Consider the following 20,591-nt stretch of genomic DNA (forward strand, 5'->3'; position numbering starts at 1 on the left):
AAAAATCTACATACAGGTGTGTAGATACTTTTGGTGAATAAGTTCATTTTATAAACCTCAAAACATTAAATGCAAAAAATTTGATGAATGTTTCTGTAAATTAATAGCATCTGGCCAAGTAAGACAACTTGAGACAACAGATGCAAGTACAATGTATGAAATTATGTGTAGAAAACCAGAAAAATATATGATCATATTAAATTCGTTTTATCATTACAGATAATTTCCTAATGCTTGTAGAGTAAAACTTTAGAAGGCTTGCTTGCTCTGTTTGTTTAAACGTCAATTCAAGCACTGTAATTAACATTGACATCTTCAAATAATATATATTGGGATATTTTAACCTGTATATATATATATATATATATTTAAATTTGATTGGATGTTATCCCAATTACAATTGTACAATATACAAACAAAGCAAGTTAGCTAACCAAAGTCTTGCTTTACATGCATTAGAAAATGAGCTGTAATATCAATTTCCTAATATAGATTTTTAAACACTTGATTGGGTCTTGTTTGTTGACACTGAAAATGAAGCAGAAAATCCCTTCAGAATGTAATGTGGGAGAGAGTGAATAATTCTCACAAGCTGTGGTAGAAGGCAAATGGTGCAACATATTTAGCCGATATTATATGAATATGGACAATTCGTGCAAGCAGTAATCAAAATGTGTTTTCCTGTACACAAATTTTAAAATGATCACATAATTGTAGAGTAAATGTTCAAAATTTGAAGCAAAAAAGCCAATCGACCCTAAAGACATTTTCTCCAAATAAGATAGAAATACCCAAGAAATCAAGTCAATAAAGACATCATTTTACCAAAGTTTGAGAAATAAATTAAAAATGCAACAAAAAACCTTACCATTTTGTTGCAATTTTCCCAAACAGCCATCACACTGTTACACATTTGTTTCTTCTGACATCAAATATTTATTAATAATGCTTCATTTAATTTGTACATTAAGAATATCCTTCAGAATCAGGCCAAGGAAAAAAATAAAATCTTCAGCCTTTGTTAAAATAAAATGTGTGTACAGATGCTAATCAACACATAAACATGATAAAGGATTTGTTCTTTATTGCATGGGAGATTTATGTTTCACAGCTCATTGATAATCTTTTGTAAATACAGGAAATTCAAGGCCAAGCAAATTTATGCCAAAAATAAATCATTTTCTTTTTATTATTTCCAAGGTGTACAATTATTAGCCTTATCCCAAGACTTTGTAAATACAAATGTTAATAAGGACTTTTACAATTTACAATGGTTATACATTAACTTTATAAAAGTATGAGTAAGCAAAAAAACCAACATTAAAATGAATTTGAAGGCCCCTATTCAGGTTTTCTAGAACTATGAAAGTCATCTTGCTTGCACATAAAACCCCCATGGCCATTTTGAAATGTTGGCAGGTATGGAAATCTGGGTTGCGTTTAATATCGTAGCTACATAGATTTTTGTCTACTGATCGAGTAGCTAGCCTAGCTGCTATCAATATTTATGTGTAGCTGGCTAGCTACACGTTCAATAGTCATAATTCTTCATAGCCCTTATTGTAGCCACTACGATATTGAATGTGACCCTGTTATACCAAATGTCAGCAAGCCTTTTAATGGTTAAGCCTGTGAGTGACCCCAGAGTTCAATCAACAATTTGTATGTGCACAAAAAATTAAGTTATCTCAGCCTAATGTTGAGATAGTAATTGGAACATTTGTTTTGTATGTTGCTTGCTATAAAAATTTCCTCAATTTTGAAGACTTATGTATAATTGTGCACAGTTTGTCTGGCTGTGAGCCAATAAATCCATTTCATGACTGACAAAGCATACAATTCTAATTATTGCTTGTTGATATTCATAATCATATAAAAAACAACTTAATTTTGCACTTTTTAGGCCTAAATTAAAATATTGCTTGTTTGCCCTTTTCCGACCCTATGTTTTGAAACAGGGTAGGTAGGTAGGTAAAATATTTTATTTTTTTCCCCAAAAAAATAACTTGGCTCGGTATATTTTTTTTCATGGGTAGGCAGGTAGGTATAATATTTTATTTTATAGATACAAAATCTGCATGTCATTTTTGTCTGTTTTGCTTTTGCTAACATGGCTAATAAGTTTCTGGGACTACGCTTCAAAAAAAAGTATCATGTAGAATGTGAATTTTATTCATATGCACTACTATTTTGTTTTCAAATATCAAAATATAGAGCTGTGCCGCATATTTTCAACGTTTAAATATGCCTGGAACTTTGAAGAGTTTTAGATTGCACTAATATTCTGTACTACGTACCTTGTACGCTTACCTCTACCTAAAGGTTTTCTGTAAGACTAAGAGATAACTTTGTCCTGGTAAAATATGTCCGGGCAAACATACATTACTAGTAAAAAAGTCCCTAGAGTGTTTAAATTTCCGTGTGTGCCTATGTTTCTAATGAAAATGGTACAAGACTTAAACTCAATTGTCACATAGTTTACATCGCATTTATAAATGATCTGTATGGAAAACTTGGGCGATTTTACTGCCAAATATTCTCCACTTCACAGGCTTTTGTCACCTTTGGTTCATGTCAGATAAAAATAATATAGCAATGCTGGTCGAAGGCATCGTTAACATAATCTTCCTGATCTACGGATCACAAAAGGCCATCCCTACATAGAATACAACGTCCGTTTACACAAAATACTACGGTTTGTACACACGTTGATAATTTTGTATTAAACGAACTTTTTTGTAAATGAACCCTGCTCTTCAAGTATAAAAATACAGAGTTAACGTACGTCATATCAAGATTTCAAAGCGTTCGACATCGATTTCAAACAAATGCTTTGAAATTCTAAATGCAAGTGTTCATGTCAAACGCTCACGTGATACCAAACGGACTAGACCTTTCACGATAAAGATAAAACCCGAGGATTCCGGTAAAAAAGTTTTGAGCGGGAAATACAAATAAAAGATTTTTGGTAGGAACGAAAAAATAAAATAAAATAAAGTCTTGCTGATAAATAAAAATAAAAGATTTTCAGGCGGAACGAATTTTAAGGGTCGGTCGGTAAAGGGCACACAAACAATATTTTAATTTAAGCCTTACCTTGTACTACAGCTTGTGAGAATTTACTTGTTTGCTTTATTACCAGGTGTCAACAAGTCAACAAACTTAGGCCAAATAAAATCATATGTGTGTTTCCTATAACATCTTTGAAAATATCAAGATAGGTAGGTAATTGGGGAATTCTTTTTATTTTACATTTTTTTTAACATTCTGATTTTAACAGTTATTATTGAAAAATGACAAAAAAACTTTCAGCTAGGCTATTTCTAAGCTTAAAATATCAGGTAGGTAGGGAAATAGGAAACACACATATTTTTATTTGGCCTGTGTTCACAATCCAATTTGAACTTAAGCCTAATAGGCCATGTATATTCTGTAAATATGTATTTTCAACTGTTTACAGCTTATAATAAGCAATATGACGGGTGCCACATGTGGATCTGCTATCCTTTCCAGAGCTCTTGAGACCACCCCAACTTTTTGGTGGGGTTCATGTTGCTTTGTCTTTAGTTTTTTATGTTGTGTCTTGTGTACTATTATTTATGTGTGCCTTCTATTTAAGCCACAGCGTTGTCAGTTTATTTTGATCTGCGAGTTTGAATGTCCCTCTAGTACTGTCAACCAACTTATTTTCGCGTTTTACCCTTTTTAGCATGTATTGGGCCTAAATTAATATATTGTTTGTTTCTCCAATCCCGTCCCTGCCAAGCCAGGTATGGGTTAAGGTTGGTACGGAAATACTTTATTTTTTCCGAAAAGCTGGAACATTAACGAATCCGGCAAGCCTGAAAATCAGAAATGAATAAAATAATATTTGACTTATTATCTATCAATTGACATTAATTTTTGTTAGAGTCGGACCATTTTTGCAGGGTCGGTAGGGATTGGGGAAACAAACAATATTTTATTTTAGGCCTTGGTACTTGGGTTGCTGTCTATTTCTATACTTACTATTTCTGTTCGACCCCTCATTCTGATTAATCTGATAAGTACTCATGATTGATTATAATGGCTGGTTCTCTTTCAAGTCTGAAAAAGAAAATGGAATTTTGAAAAGCTGATACAAGCTGCAACATGCAAATATACATAACTTACAAAAATAGAGTTGTATGGAATAAATTGAAACAATTGAATACCTCAAAATTGGGTTACCTCATCCCAATTTATCCTCATTAAAATTCTCTAGAAAAAATCAACTTTCTTCCATCTCTTTGATTTTTTTTTAAATCTTTTGTTTTAAATTTAATTGTTTTACATTTGCCATTTAAGGACCTTCAAAAGCAGACAATGCAGAATGGGCTTTGCTCATTGTTGAAGTTGATGACAAAGTTTGTAAATTCTATGACATTTGGTTTCTGGTGGAGATTTGGCTGATTTGTAATCATATGATCACATCTTCTTGTTTTTATACATGTAATGTACAAATGCATGTACTTGTTAAACTTTCAACATTTCAAACCTGATTTAGAAATAATGTACATAATATGTCTGTTAATTGCCTGCTTTAAAGTCTTAATATTATCAATGAACTACTTTTAGCAATTACATGTACAAGAGGGGCTTAAGGATGTTATATTTATGTAACAAATAACCCAATGCATAAGCAGAATCTAACCCCTTTGTAACCCCCAAATTACCATATAATATAAATTCACACCCTCAACTACAAGCCTTTGAAGAAGTGTCAGATTTTTCAATGACCTGGCAGTCAACAAAAGCCACTTATCTATTCAATAAAAACTTCACCTTGGCATTTAAATATGACTCAAATATTTATGTATATAATGTATGGGGAAAGTATTTAATTTTATCATTAGTCTTTTTTTCAAACTCATTTATGCACATGGTGTCATCTATGTCAACGACTTAAATAGATATGTCAGAAATGAGAATCAGAAATACAATAATGTGAATTCATTTATTTTCATGGATACCATTTTTTCGTCGATTGAGTAAATTATAATTTTCATGGACATTTGATTTCATGCTTTTGCTTTATTTAACAGACAAAGCCTAGCTATAGATATAAAATTTGTCATTCATTGAAGTTGAACAGTCACATTCGTGATTCAGTTGTTTCCACGAAAACCTAAAAAATAATTGGTATGCAACAAAAAATAATGATAGCCCAATAAGTAAAGGGTAAGTAAGAAAGAGATGACAATTCTAACTATTTTCTAAATTAAAATCAAAATGTTGCGCCTTTAGGCAGAACACAACACATGATGATCAATACAAGATGACTGATACCTCCCTCAATTGAGGAGGAAGGAAGGAGGTCTCATTATAACATTTGTCTGTACTCATCCGCCCCCAATTTTTTAACCATGTTAACCAACATTATTTCTGAACTACAATTTTATTTCTGTCATTCAGGAAAGTTTATTTATAATCTAATGTAAGTAACAGCCACTGCAACCTTTCATCTTTAACATTTGAAATTAGCTACATTTTAAGCTCACATTTTCACAGCACTTTGGCTGTACACTACTGAGGATGAAAAGGAACAAAATTCTAATTGCCTGATTAGCTTAGGAAAATCAAGTAACTTCTATCCCTTTGATGTTTTAAGACATTTTATGGATGAGCCTAAGAGAAAAGTTGAACAACTCTGTCCCTCAGATAAAACAATAACTACCAATTAAATTTTGTTATTGAATTTACAAGCTCAAGGTACAGCACACACATTTTGTTTACTGGGATCATATTGATAGACTTAAGAAAGCGGACTATAATACCCCCCTGTTTCCACTCTAGAAACAAATTCAGACAGATACATGTACCACCCCCTCCAATCTTGCAAAAAATCCTTTCAGACTGAGTATTTCAAATTATAAATAATTTTTTAAAGTTCAAAACACCTGTCATCCAAAAGGTAAATACTTGAGAGTTCAGATTTGGCAGGTTGCCAAATTTGGGTCAGATTAAATCGCTTGTCATACTTCAGCTAGCATTCAGAATGAGATTTCCCTTCCCCAGGCCCCTTTCAATCTTTCTTATCAATTAGTGTCATGAATGATAACAATGTAAGCTTACTACACTGGGGTGTAAACATTGCAATATTTGTGGTCGGGTGATTCAACAAGAAGCTCTTTAAAAAGGGGGAGATAATCCAATTAATTGACAACCATAATGAGACACTTGTGTCTAATCAAAGAAATATTTTAAACAGTATTGATTTCAAAAATGTCAAATATATTGCATTTTAAAATCTGAGTAAAGAAAAATCAATTCCAGAATTTAAGCAGACATTGACTAGAAAACTAAAAGAAAAATATTTATTATTTTAATGAAGGGTTTGTTGATAGGCAACATGCATATGGCATTGACGGTTTACAGACATTACTCTCTCTTGGCCATTTATCCTGTCTAGATACTAAACCTGGATCCAGAGGTGGTTAAAACGACCCGACCCACCTTTGACGACAAATGAGCACTGTTAAAGTTGACGTTCTTTTTGAATTGTTAAGTACTGTTAAGTTAAGTTCAGTAAGGATGTATTGAACCCTCTCGTGTAAATAATCCCAACTTCAAATGAATTGTTTTGCTTCCCACTACAAATGTACAGAACCTTGGCCTTGCAAGTATAATAACCCTAGGTATGGCCTCCTGGTTTTCAATACATTTTCTGCATAATCAATTTCACAGTTTGTCATCAAGGGTTGATGTGTTAGAACAGTGAGGACAAACCCATTAACATCAATTATCTTTGATAAAACTAATCATATTTTATGGCTTGTTAACTTTGTCAATGGAAATCATTACCATTCCCCATTGATGCAGAATGATGAAGCACAAAATTGTTCAGCACTGGTGTGACCTAAATGAATACACCGAATCTTAAGTTGTCATAGCAGATGTGGTATAGTTGCCAATGAGACAACTTTCCACCAAAGTTCAAATAGAAATATAATTGGCCCTAAAGACCATATCAAAATGTCTAATCAACCCTTGATTACAAGTGTACCAATTTAAGCACCAGTGGGAAAAAACAAAAGAATGGACAACAAACTAAACAGTTTCGATCTATTTTCTTTTTTAAAGTTTTGTACATTTGTAAACCATGAATATTCTTAAGTATAGAAAATGAAAACACATAAATGTCCATCAATTCTTATTTTTGTTCAAAGTCAAATGTCAGATTGTAAAACAAAGCGTTTTGTCAGACCTCAGGTTAACTTTTATTTTTAAAGTAAGTGACTGCATTTGAATTGTGTATATATGTTTCTATGTATCACTAACCTTTTAACCTTTCCTCTAAAACATTAGAATCAAATTACATAACTTCTTCAAAGCAAGCATGTCTCTTATCAAATTGAAATGAAAAAGAATTGCCCCACTGGTGGAAATCTCATTAAGACTGGTCAGTATCAATAGGAACCTAATTACACACTGACCAACTCACATGCTGGTCAATGAATATTAATCACTGTAACTGACAACTGACAGGAGTTCAAATGTCACTCCATTAACATTTAATCACCATACACACATCTGCATCAAGTTTACAACTCACTTTACAAACATTGTTCAAAAAAATCTACTTTTCTTAACATATTTCAATTTGTGGATTTTAATTTTTGCAATATTGAGGATTGATTGATTGTTGTTTGCTTAACGTCCAGTGGCAAATATTTCATGCATATTCCCTGGTGTACAAATCACTGAAGTCATATCTCTTTTTATTTTTTTTATCAGGCCTTTTCTTAGAGAAGGTAACTTGTACTTTTACCGTACTAAACACCCTAGGGATCAGCTCCCCTTGATTTAAAGATTTTACATACATTTAAAGTATAAACAAATGCATTAGACATGTAACAGTTGACATTTATAAGATAATAAAACCTACAGCAGCATATAACATGCTATCAAAAAAGTCTGCATCAAACTTTTAACACAATAGCCTGAGAAATAAATTTTAAGAGTTTCTTCACGTTGCCAAAACTAATATTTTTCTTATCTTCAATAGACTGAAACGACTTTTTTGTAGTCTTGGCACTATGGCCTACCTAGTTGCTAAAAGTGCAGACTGAAATTATACTCTACCTTTGCAATGTATATGAATCTAGAATACTAAAATCCCCACTACATGGTGACTCGTTGTTGTAATTGACATAGAGTAAAAAGTCCAACATAAAATTGGAATTTGATATAACAAGTAAAACTGCTGAATTTTTCACTTAAAACCCAGAATGAACCAGGTAAAATATTCCCCCTCTTTTTCACCAGTTGCTGTATCAAATTAATTTTCACATTAATCCAACGCAAAATAAACACACATTAATTTTTATCTCCATAAATGTGTCAAAACAGTGAAATCTAACATTGTCACATGAATGCTTTCACCCACGATTTAAAAATGACTAAGACTTTGTTAAAGTTTGCAAGAATAAAACACTCCTATGACCTAGACGCTAGGTGAGCTCAGTCGACCATATTTACATATAAATCAACCTGCCATGTGTCAAACTTTCAAATCTCACCTGTCGTACATTTCAAAACAGAGGCTCAACAAAGGATTTTTCTGGTTTATTGACATGTATGAAACGAAAGAATACCTCTTCTTAAATATTGATACATATATATATTTTCTTTGGTCATTCCAATTTTAACAAATTATATTCATATTATGGTACAAGTGAAATTGGATAAAGTTCAGAGAAAAAAAATTCCAATCAAGTCCAACTATATAATTATATATATATGATATAATATATAAATAGAAAACATAAGCTACATTGAGTCTACATTAATAGTTAAAACATGTACATGTATTAATAATGTCTGCAGATCTAGTTCACTTTAGTTTACAAAAAGCATGTTTTGAAAATTGAAAAAAGTAGTTAAACATGTTAAAACCCTTGTTTACACAAATTTAAAATGATGTAGTAAAGAACTTGGTCAATGAAAAAATGGTGTCAAATTAAAATGACTCAGTAATTTGAGTACACTTGAAACACACATTCTATGTTTGTACATGTATGTAGATGTTTTGAATCACTAAAGCAGACACCAAAATTTTCAAGACATAAACAAGTAGAATTTTGCAAGGTCTAAGACAATTCCTTCATATATACATGTACATTTTTCATCAATATATATAATTTTAACATCCTTCAGAACAGACCTTAATCACACTGACATTCTTTTGAAATCATCAAAGCAGGATATTTGGACCAAAATAGAGACTTTTCTGTTCAATTGACAAGTTAGACTAATTTTAGCGCTATAGAACCAGGTTTAATCCACCATTTTCTACATTTGAAAATGCCTGTACCAAGTCAGGAATATGACAGTTCTTGTCCATTCGTTTTTGATGCGTTTTGTTATTTGATTTTGCCATATGATTATGGACTTTCACAATTGATCTTCCTCTAAGTTCAGTATTTTTGTGATTTTACTTTTTTCTTACAACTGAAACTACATACAAATGTTACATAAATGAGCATGTAGAAAATGCTTCTTACTCATGGCCTACAAAAGCCTATTACATGTATAACATTAAGACATATAGATACTTCTTAACACTTAATTTACTATAATTAGATCAAATGAGAATCATGCACTATTTTTGTTATATTAATTTTTATAATGTGATTTCACTTGCAACTAAGTTTCTGTTTCTAACACAGGAGTTTGTTATGATCTCTTATTTGATTAACTTGTGGGGAAAGGGAATCTTTCCTTTACTTATAACTTAGTTCAGCAATTGGCTTAAAATTTGAAACCATGAAAGATAACATGTAACTAAAAACTTAACATTCAATTAAGTTCCACACATTGGGTATCCTGAGGCGATCAGAAATCAGCAGAGCCTCAAGGGGTCTGAAACCAAGCTTTAAGACGCCTTTTCTTAAAAGCCATAAAACTGTTACCAGGGTATTTGAATCTTTATAGAACAGTTTATAAATCTTTAAGTTACAGATCTAGTGTTTCCTACAGGTGGTTTTGGCGTGTAATGGCGCCCTGCCGCGATTTCTCGACGCCCTGCCCTTTTTGGGGAAAAAAATTGGCGCCCTGCCCTAATTTTGTCGAAATTCCAGACGCCATGCCTTTATCGTCGTAATTAACAACCGGTACTGAAAGACATATTTTATGAATACCGCTCGAGTTATTTCCCTTCAAAACAAAAGTTCACTAGGTCGCCATTTTGTAATCGATTTCGTAATCAGCTGATTAGCAAACTGCAATAGATTGAATAGTGAATACAGATACTAATCACGGGTCCTGATTGTATCCCCCAAGTCCCAGAAACATCGTTTTGCCTAGAAGATTAATGAAAAAACATCGATGTGATGCTTAGATAATTTTTTTTTTTACAGCTGATAGATTTCTAATTTACATAATTTACATTGTTTGCATGGTTGAACAAGCCAATGAACGGCGATCATGAGACATTTGTCAAATTGAAAAGTAAAAATTCTTTGCAAACTATTTTTTAAATACAAATGATTGACTGTTCCTTAAATGAAATGAATAAAAATCCAAACTAAATTATTAAAAGCAGAATAATCCAGAAAATAAATGAATTCCTTGATCAAATTTTTTCTTTTGTTTACAAACATGTCACATGATCATTTTAGGCGGGAAAAATACTTGGGAAAACACCTAAGTAACAGACAACTATGTCTGGCTATTTATAGACGTTTAAAATAAACAGCTGATATGGTAGTGCCATGAAAGTAGTAAAACTTGTTGTATCTATATTAATTTAATTTGGAAAAGGGTGTAGAAGGAAAGGGGTTAATTTGTAAAGTTATTTTTTTTTGTAATTTAATAAATTTTGGTTACTAAAAATGACCCTGGATATCAGGGAATGTGTCAACCTGTTTTTAGGGAAAAAAAGGAGGATTTGTCAATGACAATTGATATGACCAAAGCAATATTTTTATATACATGTATATGACATAGTGCTGTCTTGTTTTTAAAGAACTGATTTTGTTTTTAATTGTGTTTATTGTTTTAAATATTTCATATATATATGTTTTAAACACTTTTTCTTGTTTAACAATTTGTTTTAATGATTGATTACAGATGTATATGTCCTTTTTATAGTATTAAACTAGTATGTTTTAAATGAATCCATTTTATAGAAATTGCCTGTTTATGTTAAGTAAGTGCCCTAAAATTGTTGTCCATCGCGCTTAATGTGCCCTCTGAGCTAACAATTACCCTGCCCTTTTTAAAAGCTGCAGGAAACACTAAGATCTAAAATAACTTTAAACTTGATAAAATTTATCAATGTAAAATACTTTGTTAAATATAACAACTACATGGAAAATATGTTTTTATACAGTTTCAAGGTAAGATAACCCAATTTCAATTTTAACCATGTCTCCTTGGTTATTATCTCCCTTTATTTGTTATGTTAATTTTGTATTACTGTTGAACTTTTAACATTCCTTCAACAGATATAAAGCTTCTATCACCATTGTGAAATACAATTTGAATTTGACATGTACATGTATAGCTCATTAAATTAAATATGCAATATTGTCATGTTGAACATATTAGTAACAGCAATTGGATGCAACAGCTGTCGGACTGCAAGCCAAAGAGAGCAAGATCAGTCAGTTAGTCTATATTTTTATATAAAATTTGAAAGATGTTATTTAAATACATGTACTTGATGAATTTTCAGCATTCAAAATATTGGAAAATCACTAAATTTTATGCTTATCCTTGATATGTGCCCCAGGTGTTCCAAAGCAGGTATTAAATTGTGAAACTTTTTAATATGGTGTTATTTCAAGTTAATTGCTTTTCAAAATTTAATATAGTGAGAATTTCAGTTTATTTTAGTTTGGGTGCATTGGCTCAAAGTGCAAATATGGCACATTAATTGACTTTGTCATGTGCTGGTTAATTCAACAACATGTTGTACATGCAGCTCTGCTCCAAAAAGTGTACCAAAATTAAAAGTGCAAGTGTCTATAAATCAAGCAAGTCAAGTTCATTAGGGAAAAACACAAACATGACATGTGTCTGTATTGTAACAGTGTACGGCAACTGTATACAGCCAAAGGGTCCGGAAATGGTTATATTTGCCAGGCATGACCAACAATGTACATTTGTGTACACTGAAATGGCAGATAAGCCATCATAAGGGTTTAGGTTGAAAAATATTTTATTAGAGATAATCTCATTTTCATGCCAATTTGCTTTAATATTTGTTTCACATTATATTCTGGTAATAAAACTACCACTTAAGTATAGTACTATTATAATCAAAAGAACTAGTAACAGTACTAGTTCATTTTCCTTCCAAATAAGGAATTAAATTCATACATGAAAGAGTATGGTCCAACAAAAGAACTTTGAGGACAGGGCCTAACTAGCCTCTTTTAATAGTGAGGTAAAATATATTCGCAGAGCGCAGTGAGGCGAAAAAAAATTTGGCGAGGGGTCTGGGGGTTGCTCAAGGAAAAGCTCTGAGGAAATAACGCAAAATCGTGCATTCTGAGCGTTTCCTAGACTCTTTCTTAAATTGAAACATAATTAATTTTTAGCTATTTTTTCGATGATATTCTGGTCTCAAAACAAAAACATTGATTCATTGTAATTTAAGACTTGTAGATTTTAGGGACAACATTAAAAGACTGATATGTAGGATAAAGCAAAAATTGTAATTCTCATAATCATAAATACAGGATCTGTCTGTCTATCTTGTCTTGTGCTAAGATTTGGGTGATTTTTTTTATGGCTAGATTAAAATATAGTGACAGTGCAGTATTATACCTTCAGTACTTCGATCGTGTGTGTGATTACTTGACCATTTATATAACGAATTTTTTCATTGGTCGAGAAGAAGAATCTATTTAAACACGACCAATGAACCTGTTCAATACACGTGATGGATTTGAATACACATTGCTAAAGATATTTACGATGAAAATTATGAATGAGAGTATTTGTAGTTGAAAAAATTAAAATAAACTTTGATTAAAGATAACGAGAAGTGATTTATTTTAATTGAAAGTGAAAAATGTTGCTTGCAAGGTAAATTCGTTTCAAACTGTCATATTTTTAGAAATAAAATGATCATTGAACATCGATCGAGAGTCTGTGCGTCGGGAACATTTATTATGGTCTTAACTTTAACGAAGTTTGGTTTATATCTACCTGCCAAAGATAGGTTTCAACAATAATGCACACGGAAGCGTAAATAAAATTTCAAACTACGGAAACTTGTCAGCTGTTCATTAAAATATTTTTGTTTTAAAAAGTTGTATACCAACTATCTTAACCATATTCGATTTTATTAATTCTGAATGAACATGTTCTCTGCAAATAACAAAGGGTGAATCTAAGCAAAAGACAGATGATGGAAGTAGAAGGTTTTTTTCCAGAACAATGACTTCTAATGAAAAGGGGAATTAATACACCTCCCTCAACACTCAGCTGTCTGTCAGTATAAGCAGATGTTATAATTGCTTCTCCTAATCCCAACTGAGCTAAAGTTTTAGCAAGTGATAACAGCAATCACCATGTTTCTGGTTTCAGTGACAAAAATTAAGTGGCTGACTGAGTTTTCATGGCTTAGAAATGTACTTTTTTGTAACTTTTGTTAAGGGGGGTATAAGCAAAAGTTATTATTAGAGGGGGTTTTCAACCCTGAAGAGGATTAAGACAACGTTGAGGAACAGACTGTCCAACAAAATAACACTATCTTGAAACAATATCCCTAGAAGCAGCAGAGAGTACAGAGATGAATATTAATATTTTGACTTCTTTAATTGACTGAATATAAATAGCTTTTGTGTTTAAATTCAATTTATTTTATATATATATATATATTCTTGTATAAATTCATCAATACTCTGCATTATTAAGCACATAACACAAAGCAATATTGCATGTTATGATTTATGACTGATTGATTCAGATCACAAAAGTTCACTATAAAAAAGGAGTTACGCGCACTTGAATTTTGCGCCTTAAAAAATTCCTGGGGAGAACACTGTAACTATGAAAATCTGTTGCTGTAAGGTCTGCATATTGCAATAAATATCCATGAGAGCTATGGTTCTAAAGCTATAGTTGCCGTCAGCTGAAATTGGTAGCGGTTATCGGTAAAAATAATCTAAACTATCATATATATGTATAGATATAGTTTTTCACATTCCATTCATAAATCGCAAAAAGAAAAACCACTACTGACCTACCTTTTAACCCTTTCACCGATTGCTGCCCAGACAGAAGCTACTCTGAGACGATGGCTTCCCTGGCTACTATTGCTCAAGTGGGAGATCTTCATAATAAATGTCAATAAAAACTTGTTTGTAGTTATTTGTGTATTTATTTCATTCACTAACACCATGTTCACAGTTTTATTCATGTTTTGATAATTTTTTCCTCATAAAATATTCAAATTTTCGGCATTATCTAGGTGAAATTCTCAAAATTCTGCTCTTTGACCCCAAATCGTAATTTTTTAACCCAAAACGGCAAACTTTTGAAAAAATTTTATGAGGCTGTACAAATTCCTCACACTGAACGATGTCCATTCCAAGTGTTTTGTACATAAAAGGACATTTTATGTCAAAAAAGTATACTAGTTTGGCTTCAATTCTTCCATATTCTTTCAAAAAAATTTTTCCCTCATTTCAAATTCTCGTAAATTCCGTAAATTTCGTCTGATTTTGACACGGTTTTCAACAAACGGAAGCCCCATGTTTACACTTTCATCCGGGTATTCATCAGAGAGAGATAACTCATGTTTGCACTGTTTTGAGCGGGAAACATAAAAGATGTATTCAGATCCCGGTAAAACGGGACTCATCGTCAGTTGTCTGAAGCGTGAATCCCGGTAAACCGGGACTCATCGACGAAAGGGTTAAGTGATCAAACTGTAATAATCCAGACCTTCACATTTTCCATTGTAATTCCGCCATCTTCGTTTCTATGAGGATCATTTGTTTACATATGACATTCGTCACTGTATGCAGTTTCCTGAAATGTTCCTTTCATTGATGTTATAAAGGTTTCCAGCGCTTTATGCAAATTTTATGAAATTGAACTCCACGGAAACACTTCCGGTAAAAACAATGGCTGATTCCACCATTCAAAATCGTCTATGAAAAAGTGAAGGTCAGGATTATTACAGTGCGATCACTTAATGTAAAAGGTAGGTCAGTAGTGGTTTTTCTTTTTGCGATTTATGAATGGAATGTGAAAAACTATATCTCGAGTGAACGAGATTGATGGTTTAGATTATTTTTACCGATAACCGCTACGAATTTCAGCTGACGGTGACTATAGTTAGTACCTGGTAACCACCCTAGTCCAAGACAATTTTATTTTTTGCTTTGACGCCTTCCTGCAACATCACAACGCTCATTCTTTCAGTTGAAATTCAAAAGAAAATTTAAACTTTATTTAACAAGATAGTCAAAGCCAGCTAGGGCAAAAGCAAAAACATAAAATAGCCTATCAAGACTTCATTCATCATTATTTAGACTTGTACCTGCCATGCTCTAAAAACCTTGTTCTAGTCACGATTTTTAGTTTAACAGGACCAAATGTTTGACCATAAAGTACCAGCTATAAAATTTCTGACGCCGGTGATTTCATGCGTCATACTTCGCATGTATCATAAATTTTCGTCCACTTGTCACTTCCCCCTTTTTGAAATTATTATCATGCAAGTAGCAAACCTTATATTGTGGTTACTACGGGTATTTTCCATCGACCCCAAGTTTGTGCAACTATGCAACTACCGGTATTATTTGTTGTATTGCAGAGAGTAGGCCGTTGTATTTGAACACCCAACCGTCAACAAAGGAGAAAAACTTGGTTCGAGAAAATATAGGTCAGAAAGGGAATATTGGCCTGTTGTATACCTTTACTTAGTACCTACCGAAAATAACTGCCGCCTTGAACCAAAGGTGGCTTTCGAAATACTCAGTTTACAAACACAATCTTTGAATGCTTGAAATTAACTTCACATTACAGCAGAACTGAATCATTCAAATTCCAAGATGGCGATTCAATTTAATCTGTCACGCATGCGCTCTTAAACAAGCACCTGTTACTTGACCTATTTACCTGTAGGCCAAATTATACATTAAAAAATAGTTCTATGGTCATGTTATATTTGTCTTTCTCTTTAAAAATTTAATTAATATACATGAAAAATATTTTATTTTATTATTCTCATGATTTTTGCAATAAGGAAATACTAGATAGGTCTGCAATATTAAATAATAGGTTATTAGTCGAATTCATCCGCATTGTTTAGAAATACTCTTTCCATGTTTTCCTCATGCAGCACGGTTTGTTACTGTAACAATAAAAAATAAAATATCACCCATAACAATAAAAAAAAAATAAAAATAAAAAAAAAATGAATTATTGGTTTTTTTTTGTATTTTGTTTGACCCTCGAGTAAAATTAGTTTGGGTTTTATACAGCATATGATTATTGATTTGGTTTATTATAAAAAAAATAGTCGGGAGCAAAGTCAAAATATTTTAAAAATGCATAGAATGTGAATCAATAAAGTTATGATGTCTTGTGAGGGAACAACCATTTAACTTCTAAAAGGGTTTAGGATTGAGGGAGGGGGTATGGTTATTTTCTGAGTCAGCCCCCCCCCCCCCCAAAAAAATAAATTCACACTATATTTAAGGTAATTGGGAAATCTGCATTCAGAATATTTTTTTGTTATGTGCCCAGAATTTTTTTTCATCGAATTGGGATCAGAATATTTATTAGGAAAAAGAACATCTTGGATTAAATGGTCGTTCCTTTTCCTCCAATAAAAGAAAAAAATATTACGGTCAGTCACGGTGGTTGGATAGAAATCAGCCAGTCTGATTAAAACCAGCCCCCACTATCCACTTGCGTTTGTAGGTAACGCAAGTGGATAGTGGGGGCTGGTTTTAATCAGACTGGATAGAAATTGTATTCATATTCTGAATACTGTACTTTCATAAGGGTACTACTTTAACATCAGTCGTTCAAACAGCCACTTTTTTTATTTCGGCTACCGTTAGCGTCAAAATGGTTAAAATTAAATTTTAAATACCGCAATTTATCAAAAGATCCTTATAGTTATTCGTCAGAGTTCCAGACCGTCATACATGTTATAATAATTATTTGTTGAACAAATTTAACGTGCTGAGTCAAAATCTGTCGAATTATTTTATCGTCTAAGAGAAAGCGCACATTTTATCGTCGCGCAACAAAAATTACCGTTAGTATTAAACGTCAGTTTTTATAAATTCTTTTTTACAATGGTTACATGCATCGGGAACGAGGATTGCATTGGTTACATGCATTGGGAGTCTTGGTAACAGTGGTTACATGCATCGGGAATCTTTTTTTTACAAGTTGTTCCCTTTCAAAATCTTTGCTCCCCCGAAATGATTTTTATCAATGTTTATGTGCGATTGCCTGTTAGTTTATATAATGAAAACTATAGTAGATAAATAGACGCTTTAATAAGTAGCAGAAATAATCAGCACGAAAAAGATACTTCAAATGTGTCCATTCATGTCCAGTGAAGGATGTTTATTCAATATTGTCGACATCGCGATATCTACAATGTTAACACGATATAGTGTCAACATTGTTTACATTGTTTGAACCCTTGTATAATGTATACATCGTTGACATCGCGATGTATACAATGTTAAAACGATGTTGTGTCAACATCGTTCACATTGTTTGAACCCTTATATATTGTTTCCATCGTTGACATCGTTAACATTGCGATGTATACAATGTAAACACGATGTCGTGTCAACATCGTTGACATTGTTTGAACTCTTATATATTGTTTACATCGTTACCGTTAACATCGCGATGTTTACAATGTTAACACGATGTCGTGTCAACATCGTTTACATTGTTTGATCCCTTATATATTGTTTACATCGTTGACATTGTTTAAACTCATATATATTGTTTACATCGTTGACATCGTTAACATTGCGATGTACACAATATTAAACCGATATCTAGTCAACTTTGTTAACATTGTTTGAACTCTTATATATTGTTTACATCGTTGACATCGTTAACATAGCGATGTATACATATAAGAAGATGCGATATAAGTTCAAATGAGACAACTTTTTATTTAAGTTACATCTTTTATAAGTATACCCCTATAGGTTTGACATTAATACGGAGTTTTGGTTTTTATCGAGTAGCAAGCTAGCTATGAAAGGCACAAAAAAACACTAGTGTAAAACTATTTGAACAGGACAAATAAAGGTCTAATGTAAAAAAAACATAAAACCAGAAACACGTATGAACAATTCAACAAACGACAACTACTGAACGACAGATTCCTGACTAAGGACAGGTGCAAACAAATGCAGTTAGTTTAACGTTTATATACGTACCATAGACTCAATATAAAATATAAACACGATTTTGACACAATATTGTTAGCATTGTTATGTGAACAATTTAAACAGAAAGGTATTAATAAAAAAAGAAGTGGAATGATTGCAAATAAGTAAAATTTCCGGTACATACATACTAACTTGCACATCTATAGATAACCGTATGGCCTTTAACCTTGAGCAAAGTTTATATGGCATAGTTAACAATAAAAGACGCCGACAAGAAAAATAGAAAACAATTTTAACTAAATAACTAACTGCTTAACCATGTTAACTTATTTAAAAAAAAACCAAACCAAAAAAAATGTATATACAACAACAACAAGATGTTGACACTATATATTGTTAACATTACGATGTATACGATGTGAACGATGTAAACAGAAAGGTGTAGACACTATATATACAATATAAACACGATGTCGACACGATATTGTCAACATCGCGATGTATACGATGTGAACGATGTAAACAGAAAGGTGTAGACACTATATATACAATATAAACACGATGTTGACACAATATTGTCAACATCGCGATGTATACGATGTGAACGATGTAAACAGAAAGGTATAGACTTTATATATATAGATACAATATAAACACAATGTTGACACGATATTGTCAACATCGCGATGTATACGATGTGAACGATGTAAACAGAAAGGTATAGACTTTATATATATAGATACAATATAAACACGATGTTGACACGATATTGTCAACATCGCGATGTATACGATGTGAACGATGTAAATAGAAAGGTATAGACTCTATATATACAATATAAACACGATGTTGACACAATATTGTCAACATCGCGATGTATACGATGTGAACGATGTAAACAGAAAAGTATACACTTTATATATATAAATACAATATAAACATGATGTTGACACGATATTGTCAACATCGCGATGTATACGATGTGAACGATGTAAACAGAAAGGTATAGAACATATTGATAGGATACAATGTAAATGTTCCAGACCGTATGAGTATTTGGACCGTACGCGTACGGTCTGACTAATATTAAGAAATTGGTCAAGTTTATTTGATGCAAATGTATATGGCAGATCAACATAACTTATATCTGAAATTAATATAAAAAGTTCAATAGTAATTGAAATAAAAAAAAATTATATTATAACTATTTTTAAAAAATCACGCTTATTCAATCTGTTAATCTCCTGTATTTAGCATTTCAGTAATTTATTAATAGCAGCCCAGTATGCTCATTGAAATTGAAGTTATCGGAAAACATAGAGTGGGAGAACAATAGTTTTAGAATATTTAGGAACTTTACAAAAAAATGCATATGCAAAGGAACATTCATGAACAAAACATGTTAATGTAAAAAAAATATGACGTTCTCTGTGGAAACCAGTGTCACCTTGAGTAACAAAATAGAATTATCGGATAAACAAATATTTAATTTCAATTGCTCGCTTATTCTTTTTATCCATCTAACTGTAATTATAACAATTTGAATAACGAAAAATAAAGAATTTGATAAATGTTTGTTTGAATTTAACCCATATGATCCCAAAACATGTATGGTCAGCTGGACCGTACGCGTATACTCATACGGTCCGACCGTACGAGTATACGTATACGGTCCGGACCGTACGCGTACGGTCCAAATACTCGTATGGTCTGGAACATAAACACAATAACGACACTATAAAGTTGACATTGCGATGTTGACAATATTGACAAAACATCGTGCACTGGACATAGTTCAATGTGTCGAACATGGATGAATCGTCAGTCGATTTCTTATTACAGTTATAATTTTATGAGTTATTGCTCTTTTGACAATTGCGAAAAGCAAAAGGCCGTCAAGTTGCATTTGCTACCATCAAATCTCTAATTGACGGCGACAACTCTTCAATTACAGTACTGTTATTTAATAACTCATGATGACTAGCAGACAATGTTTTTGCACATCTTTTTTGCTGAAGATAATGGTATGAAATCAATGGAGGACTCTTAAAATCGTTAATATTTTAAATATTGCGGAAGAAAATTGCGTCTACCTTTCCTCAAACCCTTGATCAGAATAAAAAACGGACCTGATCACTTTGTACGTTCAACTTGGTAAAAGATTAATCCCGTTAAAAACCTCAGCAAATTTCTTTATTTTTATTCTGATAACAAATTCCAATGTTCATA

The 20,591-nt window shown here is 32.2% G+C and overlaps 1 protein-coding gene across 3 annotated transcripts in view; it reads right to left on the reverse strand.

Annotated features, from left to right (window-relative positions):
* LOC143058968 (catenin beta-like) overlaps positions 1-16,074 on the reverse strand; it is a 35,206-nt gene extending 19,132 nt beyond the window's left edge. The window contains exons 1-2 of one of the 3 annotated variants that reach the window (XM_076232447.1): positions 15,917-16,074; positions 4,009-4,086 (exon numbers count right to left, since the gene is read on the reverse strand). In XM_076232447.1, coding sequence (XP_076088562.1) covers positions 4,009-4,054 — 46 coding nt within the window. In that variant the 5' untranslated portion in view covers positions 4,055-4,086; positions 15,917-16,074. Of the gene's footprint in view, positions 1-4,008; positions 4,087-7,299; positions 7,426-8,103; positions 8,378-15,916 lie in introns of those variants that run through there. The other 2 variants (XM_076232449.1, XM_076232448.1) reach the window with 2 other exon arrangements.
* Positions 16,075-20,591: the final 4,517 nt, after the last annotated feature.

Source organism: Mytilus galloprovincialis, chromosome 14, assembly GCF_965363235.1.
Source record: "Mytilus galloprovincialis chromosome 14, xbMytGall1.hap1.1, whole genome shotgun sequence".
Taxonomy (NCBI): domain Eukaryota; kingdom Metazoa; phylum Mollusca; class Bivalvia; order Mytilida; family Mytilidae; genus Mytilus; species Mytilus galloprovincialis.